At 43.4% G+C, this 9,798-nt stretch overlaps 1 protein-coding gene across 1 annotated transcript in view; it reads right to left on the bottom strand.

The window, feature by feature from the left end:
* Nucleotides 1–3,902, bottom strand: part of MID1 (midline 1) — a 171,567-nt gene extending 167,665 nt beyond the window's left edge. The window contains exon 1 of the mRNA XM_007951635.2: nucleotides 3,243–3,902. Coding sequence (XP_007949826.1) covers nucleotides 3,243–3,902 — 660 coding nt within the window. The remainder of the gene's footprint in view (nucleotides 1–3,242) is intronic.
* Nucleotides 3,903–9,798: the final 5,896 nt, after the last annotated feature.

The following is a 9,798-nucleotide window of genomic DNA, read 5'->3' as shown; positions in this document are numbered from 1 at the left end:
AATTAAAATGACGTAAACGGAAAAGAGGCCTATGTCGCGATATGCCCCACTTAGAGATTTGCATTTGGCAGGAGAATGGTTCTCTTTGCAGTTAAAATCTTTTTCAGGAAAAGCTACTCCCGTTTTCTCTTTGCTTCAATATTTTATAAGTGCTTCCCAATGCACAGTCTCTCAAACTGGTAGATTTTTGACCAGATGTCATTTCAGATCACATGGACGATTTTATTAGCATGACTTTCACATGTTGTCATTTTTATGAAGTTTTTTCATACTCAGGAAAAAATTGTAATGCCTAAAAAGTATATCCCAGTCTTTTTGTAAACACATGTAACTGAAATCTAACATAAGTAAAAAATATCTCCCAAAGTCTAGTGTTATTGTAAGATATAATTATTCCCCCAAATTACTGTAGAATTCCCCACTTCACAGCAATGGACTTTTCCTAACAGAAGAACAAACATATTTTCAAACAGGAGATACCTTGGTCCTTACATATGCAAATAAATTAAGGCAAATCTATCATCTTATTAATGAAAGCATCCTCAGGTTTCTCCACGCCTTATTTGTGTCTCACATCATCTCAAATGCTTATCTGTAAAGATGATACAGCCTCAGAAAAATATACATATAAAGCACATTTCTTTTTTGTAGACCAAAGTAATAATTAACAAAACTACACTTCCTTGGTATGCTATTGCTTCCTTCAGTACTAATGTTTATATTGTACTTAGGTTACAATAACAAGGAATAACAATAACATAACAAGGAAGTTCATATGTTCACAAATATGTGATCACTGAAATATTACAGAGACCCGAGCATCACATACTTTTAGTGATTTTTTTTTATTCTGATATAAATGGCATGTTTTGGAGCAAACATGTTCTGCCAGCATGTTAAGTATTCAAATGTTCATAAGCATATTTTGGTGAATGGCTATAAATAAATGCTTATAAGCATATTTAGGAGCTCTGGTAGCATAGTGGCTAAGACACTTGCCTGCTAACCAGACGGCTGGTGGTTCAAACCCACCAGCCACTCCTCGGAAGGAAGGTTGGGCAATCCTACTTCCGTAGTGATACTGCCTCGGAAACCCAAGGAGGGGTCGCTATGAGTCGGGGCCGACTCGACGGCACATAACAACAACAACAACAACAAAGCATATTTAGCTAAATGGCTGTAAAAGTGTGTTGCTGTATTGGGAGCTAGTCATATGCTTCATTTTCTATAATTAGAAAATAAAATATGCTATATTGTTAATTGTCAGGTCCTCCCTCTGACAGTACCAAGGACGGCTAAGCCAGTGGCTTGATTAGACAAGTGAGCAGGGCTTAATTGAAAAGTTGCATTATCATCACAAATAGGATGAGAGCATGACAGTATCTCCCCATAAATTCGGGATGTTCTTTAAATAACTGATAACTCCACCGTGATATTGCACAAGTAGTGAGCAGAACTTGACTCCCAGGTTGAATTCTCAAGGCTGGGGGTGTGGTTGAATATTGAGCATCACGATGGTGTTTTTACAAACAATCATTAAAAGGCAATGGGAAATGAATTTGCTCTGTAAACTTTCACCCAAATCACATTAAAAAAAAAAAAAAAAAGGTAACGTTAGCCCAATCAAAGGAACATTTTTGACAAAGTAAAGAAAAGAAGAATATGGCATGGATTTATATTTTTGTTTTGGGGAAAACAAAATGAAACACCTCCATCAAGCATCCTAAACACTTCAACTCAAAAGAAAAGAAGTGAGAGGGGAAAAAAGAAGAGATGATCTTGGTTTCTAAAGATTGAGAGCCATGGCAATTTCTGAAGAATTTGATTTAGAGGCACAACTCATCCAGGTATTGTTTCTGCTGTTAGGAACCTTAGTGGTACTTTCTGGAACTACTGCTATGCACTAGACCATGAAGTGGTCAGCGTCTGTCTTTCATGGTCTGTATCACCTCAGTCTACCTGGTTTTTTCCCCTGTTGCTCTTTGGACACTTTCAGTGAGCTCTGGTGTCCAAGCGTTGCTTTTCTTCTCCAGATGACACCCAGAAGCAGGGACTCACTTCTAGCACATCAACTTCCCTCAGCACCATCATGAAATAGCCAAACGGAATCCCAGATGGGCTCCACTAATCCTACGCCCCAAAATCAACAGTATAGTCCAAGTAAACACAGCCCCCCATTAGTGTGAAAGAGAAGTGAGCAGAACCATTTGTGGAAGATGACGACTGTCTCTGAGTGGTAATGTGTCCATGTGACTCATGGTTTGCTCAACAACATCGTGTGTATTTGTTTCTGAGAGGATGGATTTCAATGTATATTTACTTAAAGCTCTTCATTTCTACTTCCTTTCCTTTTAATTGGTGTCCCATGATCTAAAATTAGTGGGGGAACACAGTATCTTGCCATCGGAGGCAAACTCTCTCAGCTGGGTTTTCAATAATTACACCCACAGTCGCCTGAGGTTGATCAGCCAGCTGGAGACATGGCTTGTTAGTTCTTCCCAGGCGAACTCTAGCCATATTTAGAGTGTGTTTTATTACTATTATTATTTTATTTTACACAGAGTCGTATTAATTATTATACCTTGGGCTGGAGTTAGGTTAATAATTTCACGGTAAAAGTGAAGTTCAACAGTCTTGTCTATAACCTTACTGGATAAAGAGACTACATGGAAAGAAATTCTTTCGTGAAACCTGAGATGGCCAGAGCTCTTAGTTCACCACTAAGCAGGTATCATTTACACAGGACATAAAAGACCCCATGTCTTCTAAAGCCCCAAATTTGCTACAGATATTCCTTATTCTGTTCTTTTGCTCATGCCGTAATTAGATATAGGGACAATGTGAACGGAATTCCCTGATGAATGAGGAAAACAAATGCCCAAAGCCAGATTTTATCTGCCATCTTTCTTGTTCATTCTCTCTTCCTCCTCCTCTCTCTCTCCCTCCCTTTCTCTCTCTCTCTCTCTCTCTCTCTCTGAGAGAGGCAGCAAAGACTGAAAATGATCCAGATTTTCAGACTTCAGCCTCACCTTGACAATGCTAAAATTACAAGCAGCAGTCAACTTTTACAAGACACCCTTATTGTGCAACATTTATAGGCTGCCAAAAACATGCTAAAACGAATCAGATAACAAAGGTGAAGAGCAAACCTTCACCTGCCATGTAACTAGCAGAGAATACCCTTTTGGTTCCCATGACATCTGCTGGCAGAAAGGGGTTGGCTTAAGGTGGATCGGACTAACCTTCAATTTGTCATAGCGCTCACTCAAAGCTGCCACCTGATGATCGCGGTGCCGCCCAACCAGCTTACACAAGGCACAGATTAACTGGTCATCGGTCACACAGTACATATTCACCTTCTCCTCCTCGTGCTCCAGACACATCAGCCCCCTGATGTGGGAGTCCGGAATGGGCTCAATCAGACGATGGCCTGTAAAGGGCTTCTTGTTTGGGTGAGTGGCTTTCAGGCACTCGTCACAGTAGGACACTTCGCAAGTGACACAGGTCTTCACAGCGTCCTGGGCAGGCTCCTGGTCACAGAACTGGCAGAGAACTTTCTCAGCGGAGGTCATGGTGTTGGCGTCAAATGCCCGCTCCCGGCGGGTCTCGCTGGGGGAGTTGGGCCCACTCACCGACGCCTTCTGGAACCTGTCGATGATGTTCTGCAGAGTGACGTTGCGCTTGAGCCCGTCTAGACCTCTCTGGCTGAGGGTGATGACATGCCGGCAGGTGGGGCACTGGAAGGCGGTGATGGACTCCACAGGCTCGTTGGTAGCACAGTGGGACACGAGGATGCGGTGGGCGCAGTTGAAACAGAGGCTGTGTGCGCAGGGCAGCAGAAGAGGGTCTTCAAAGAGCTCCAGACAAATAGGGCAGGTCAGTTCCGACTCCAGTGTTTCCATCTTCAGGCAAAGCTCTCCTGTGTCATCAGCAAAATCCCAGGAAGCTGATCAGCTATCTGGAAATGGAATGGGAGATCTGATTAGGCACGCAGGGGTCAGCCACGGGGGGCTGTCAGCTTTGCCTGCCTCTGCTAATCACTCCAAACGCCAGGTCATGAGAGGGGGGACTGGTGTACATTCCAAGTCATTCTCTTTCTATTCACTGGGAACATAAGGAGGGGAGCAAAACACCCCGGGCCAGCACAACAGCTTGCATTTTCTCGAAGTTCAAGGCACTGGAAATAGTAATTTTATTTTGCAATTGTATTTTTTAAAAGGCCTTACTCCAAATTGGCACATTATCAAAAATGCAATTTCCATAATTTATATCCAAACACAATAATCTCATTGTGTCATATCCAGATTTTACTTTGAGTTTTAAATGAAAATGTAAAACATTCATTAATGAATGATAGACTCTTTCAGAACTTTATGTGAACATATATATGAATGTCCAGTTTTTCTGTTTTTTTTTCCCAAAAAAGAAATACAACTTTTTTTTAATCATGGTGAAAATTATATAATATTATTATTTTATATTATATTATTATATAAATTATATAATAAGATTTTCTCCAATGCAATCACTTTTACATATATCATTTGGCGACACTGATTACGTTCATCACCTCCAGCAACCATCACCTTAATGTCCATGTGTTTTAAGGACTGTTTCCTCTGCAATACCAAATCAGGCTTTGTTGTTGCTGTTGTTATGTGCCGTCGAGTCAGACTCGACTCATAGTGACACCTCCTTGGGTTTCTGAGGCAGTATCACTACGGAAGTAGATTGCCCAACCTTCCTTCCGAGGAGTGGCTGATGGGTTTGAACCGCCAGCCTTCTGGTTAGCAGTCAAGTGCCTTAGGCACTATGCTAGCAGTAGAAAGACAGTGCATGCAAAAATGGGCATGAAGTGCATATGGAATAAAATGCACGGATTTTGGGGTAAATGATAACACTTAGATGTGGCATGTTCATTTGCAAAACACAGTGCCGAGAAAAAGAAAACGCTGACTTTCACAAAGGTGGAAGCAAGCTTTTTGGCATGTGTTGGTTACTCTTCTGAATAATTCTATTGTTTAATCTGGCAGTGGGATGGGGGTGGGCAGGAGGAAGCACATATATGTATGCATGTATGTATGTGTGTGTGTGTGTGTGTGTGTAGGAGCCCTTTTAGCGGCTATGGTGAGCCTGGGTACCAGTGACTGTATTAATTAGAATGATTTCGGTAATTAGAACAAGGGTTTTAGTGGTTGTAGCAATAATCACAGGATAACGATTACAGTTTAGAAAGTGAGTTAGGTAACCCGTTGTCACCTCAAGGAGGTTTACAAGGGCCTAAAATTCCAGGTCTCAAGGGCTTGTCACTGTTGCCAGTGACAGGCTGGGGTGGCAGGAGGCCCAGCCTCACACCAGAGCTTGCAGCTTCCCTTCATCCGGGTAGCCCAGCTGCATGCTCCCCTCGTCATAAAGACCTGGCCGCTTTGTGAACGCTGGCCTGCCTGCCCTTCCAAATGAGCAGGAGCAAGAATCCCACACAATCCCGGGTTCATTAGGGGTGAAGAGGGCTTGTGCTCATTAGCAGGCCTGGGAACCAAGCCTTTTTGAACCGTCTCTCTTTCCAGACCATTAGCAGAGATCTACGGTAACGGGGACAGGAATAGTTGAGGTGGCCTGCTGCAGGCTGTGGGAGAGTAGGGCAGTTCACGCAGTGGACACAAACTCAAATCACTCGCCAGGGGGTTTTCTCAGCCGGATTTATGAGATAGCTTTGTATGCAAAGCTATGTATAGTAATTCCGACAATCCACCTTTTTGTATTCACACTTCCATTTATTTGCAAAATTGGCAATTTCTATAATACCCTGACCCTTTCTGAAATAGCCTCCCTCCAAGTGACCACGTGATGCTTTCATTAAATTGATACTCATCTCGCTACCTACTGAAGGGTGACCAGTAGAAAGTTATGTGCTGGGCCTGTTAAAAATTAAAGAGCTACTAACCATTTGCTAGGAGCTCTGGTAGCATAGTGCCTAAGGCACTTGACTGCTAACCAGAAGACTGGTGGTTCAAACCCACCAGCCACTCCTCGGAAGGGAGGTTGGGCATTCCTACTTCCGTAGTGATACTGCCTCGGAAACCCAAGGAGGGGTCGCTATGAGTCGGGGCCGACTCGATGGCAAATAACAACAACAACCATTTGCTAATATTTACTACATTCGAATGAAGGAAGGGGCAGCTGCGATTTGAAGTATTAATTCTCGTTCATCTTTCCATAAGCTGCAATGGAAACCTGAAGGCTGCTGTTGTAAGAAATGGAACATCCACATTTGGTTTCTTCCAACTCTTCCTACAGAATGGCTGGGAAGAAGTGGAAAGCCTTTACTCTTTAATTAAGGAGATCTGGTGGCATAGTGGGTAAGGTATTTGGCTGCTAACCAGAAGGTCGGTGGTTCAAACCCACCAGTTGCTGAGCAGAAGGAAGATGAGGCAATCTACTTCCATAAACATTTACAGCCTTGGAAACCCAATGGGGGTTGCTATGAGTTAGAATCAACTTGAAGGCAGTGGGTTTTTGAGTTTACTTTATAATTGGGGCTAGTGGCGGTTCAGTGGTAGGAGTCTCGCTGTCTAACTCTCTGCCAATGCATCTCACGTGCAGGCGCCACCCACCTGTTAATGGAGGCTTGCTTGTTGCGAGGATGTTGAATGGGTTTAAGCAGAACTTCCAGACTAAGACAAACTTGGAAGAAAGACCCGGCAATCTCCTTCCAAAAATCAGCCTATGAAAACCCTCTGGATCACAACCATCTAGTCCCCAACTGATCACGGGGATGGCATAGGACCAGGCGGCGATTCGGTCCATTGTGCATGGGGTCACCATGAGTTGGGGCCGAATTGAAAGCAGCTAACAGCAATACTACTTTATAACCACTGTTTTGATTAATTACATGCAAAGAGAATTATTGCTAAATGGAATTTCTTCTCCTTGCCCATCACAATGATGCAGATTAATGAAAAACATTGTCCTTTTGGTCTGCTTTGTTCTCGAGTAAAACAGGGAGAGCCTACCAATGGATCGCAACAGAAGGAAAGACATCCAATTATGTATGCAGAGCTATGATGATTATATATTTAATGCAGGTATCAGCATAAAAGAATCAGAATTTCTAGAGGCGAGTCTATTATGTACCCCAGTGGAAGTACCAACATTTTATTTGCTCATTCAAGATTTGGCACTGAGCTGGTTTGAGAAGGTCAAATCTGACCATTCTCACCACCCCACTTCTATGATTACAGGCCAAGTCAGACCATCTCTCACCTGGGATATGACAAGACTTTTCTATTTGGTGTCCTGGATTCCACCTATTCTTGTCACTCCACCCCCATAGTCTTTCCTCCCCTCTGCTCCATGATCTATCCATCTCACCTAGGGAGAAGCTTGCCAGTGTAAAACCAGCTCAGTAAACATGCACTCAGTCAGGGACCTCATTTCCTCCCACGCTATCCCTTGCTTATCTGCTCTGGGCATATACAGCCTCCTTCCTCGTGAATCCTCAAACACAGCAGCAAGCCCCGTTTTCCTAACCCACATGACTCTGTTCACCTTCTCTGTGAACCTACACCAAACTGACACCCCTGCCCCTACCACAACCATCTAGATAGCAGATTTCTTTTCTCCACAGCATTCATCACCAACTATTGGTTGGTTTATTCAATCTCTGCTATAGAATATTAGCTCTGTAAGAGCAGACTCTTCTTTGCTCTTTGAGGGATGTACTCCCACAGTCCATAGAACTGTGCTTAGCACACAGTAGGACTCAGACATTTATTGACTGAATTAATAAACGTACTGATGTTTGAGTTGAACCCAAAAAGAATAAAACGTAGTCCTTGTCCTTCAAGGATCTCTCAATGTATTAGACTGGGTCAGCAAACGTTTTCTGTAAAGGGCCAGACAGTAACATTTTAGGCTTTGCAGGCCAGAAGGTCTCCTCTCTGCCATTGTAGCCTGGAAACAACCATAAACAATACATAAATGAATACATGTGGCTGTGAGCCAATAATACTGCATTTACAGAAACAGGTAGCAGGTGGGACTATGGCCTGCAGATCTTAGTTTGCCGACCCAAGTATTAGAAGACAGAGACAGGTATAGCTAGCCAGAATATAAAATGACACTCACCCTCAGAGAGGCATGAGTGAAATGCTGTGTAGGTAAAGACAGCCACAATGGTGGAACAAGGCTTGGACAAGCGCAGGCAAGTCAAGAGTGCTAACGGGAAATGATATGCGGTGGGATTTCACCCAGACATCAGTGGAAATGATGTGAGTCTAGTGCTTCAGGGCAACTCATGTAAGGATGATTTAATAGCAGCTGCTCAGAACGGGGTAGTTCCCTTCTATTGCCACAGTGCTTGGCATGCTGCTTTGTGCAAACGTCTAGGCTGTGAGTGTTGGTAAAATGCATCAAGTGATGACAAAATACCTAGATGCAAAGTGAAGTTTATGGTGCTCTGGTGGTATAGTGGTTAAGGCATTTGGCTGCTAACTAAAAGGTTGGTGGTTCAAACCCACCAGCTGCTCTGCGAAAGAAAGATAAGGCAGTCTGCTTCTGTAAAGGTTGACAGCCTGGAAATCCAAGAGGGGATTGCTACGAGTCAGAATAAACTCTATGGTAGTGAGTTTGTTTGTTTTTTTTCCAAAGTGAAGTTTGTCTAATTTTCTAACTCCTTTGCCTATACACCGCCAAAAAGAAGGCGTTTTGACTTAACAGCTACAGTGGATTCCATTTATTTCCACTTTTCTCCAGATTTTGTCATGGTATAGATGTTTTTGGTTAAACACTTCACCAATATGTTACTTGCAAGCACGTGTGCCATTTCCTATCCCCCCCCCCAATTAGCATGGTTTAGCTTCCAGCTTTCTATTTCATTTTCTTTTTTTAGAAATTAAACAAACTGCCCTTCATTCCTTTACCAAATATTTGAGCGTCTCTCTGTGTTCGTCCTGGGCCAAGGAACAATTATACCCGGCCCCTGCCTCAGCAATCTCATGGTCCACTGTGGTGGTGTTAGCTGGCTTCCAGTCAGCCCCAACTCACGGCACCCCCCATGCACAACGGGACGCAATGCTACCCACTTGTGCACCATCCCCATGACTGGCTGCAGCCTGGACTGTTGCCAGGCCTGTCCTCTTAGTTCCTCTTAGTATGGAAGCTCCACTGAGCCCTATTCAGCATCCAGGCAACGCGCAAGCCTCCACAGACAGATGGGTGGTGGCTGCACACGAGGTGCACTGGTTGGGAATTGAACCCACGTCTCCCACATGGAAGGCGAGGCTTCTCCCTTGAACCACAGCTGCCCACTATGGTGGAATAAAATATGAACAAACAAATTGCTATGCAATATAACAGAAGATGCATGTCTTGTGTACCATTGAGTTGATTCTGACTTATAACGACCCCCTAGGACCGAGTAGAACATAAGATTTCCTAGGCTGCAACCTTTATGGGAGTGGATTGCCAGGTTTTTTCTCCCATGGAGTGGCTGGTGGATTCAAACCACTTACCTTTCAATTAGCAGCCAAGCCCTTAACCACCGCACCATCAGGGCTCCTTATGTCAAAGATAGAGAATAATTAACTCTATCAGGGTGGAAGGAGACAGGGGAGGCTGGCTGAAAGAGACACCATATGCTGTGGGTTTTTAAAGATCAGAAGTTCAACAAGGAGAGGTGGGTGGGGCTGAGATTTTTGTGCAAAATGCTATAGGTTTTTTAAAGATCAGCAGTTCAACAAGGACAGGTGGGTGGGGCTGAGATTTTTGTGCAAAATGCTATGTTTTTTTTTTTTTTTT

Source organism: Orycteropus afer, unplaced genomic scaffold (assembly GCF_000298275.1).
Source record: "Orycteropus afer afer isolate SDZICR_OR568_19922 unplaced genomic scaffold, OryAfe1.0 scaffold00304, whole genome shotgun sequence".
In the NCBI taxonomy this organism is placed as follows: domain Eukaryota; kingdom Metazoa; phylum Chordata; class Mammalia; order Tubulidentata; family Orycteropodidae; genus Orycteropus; species Orycteropus afer.
The sequence above is the reverse complement of the archived record's forward strand: the minus strand, read 5'-3'. Positions and strand labels throughout refer to the sequence as shown.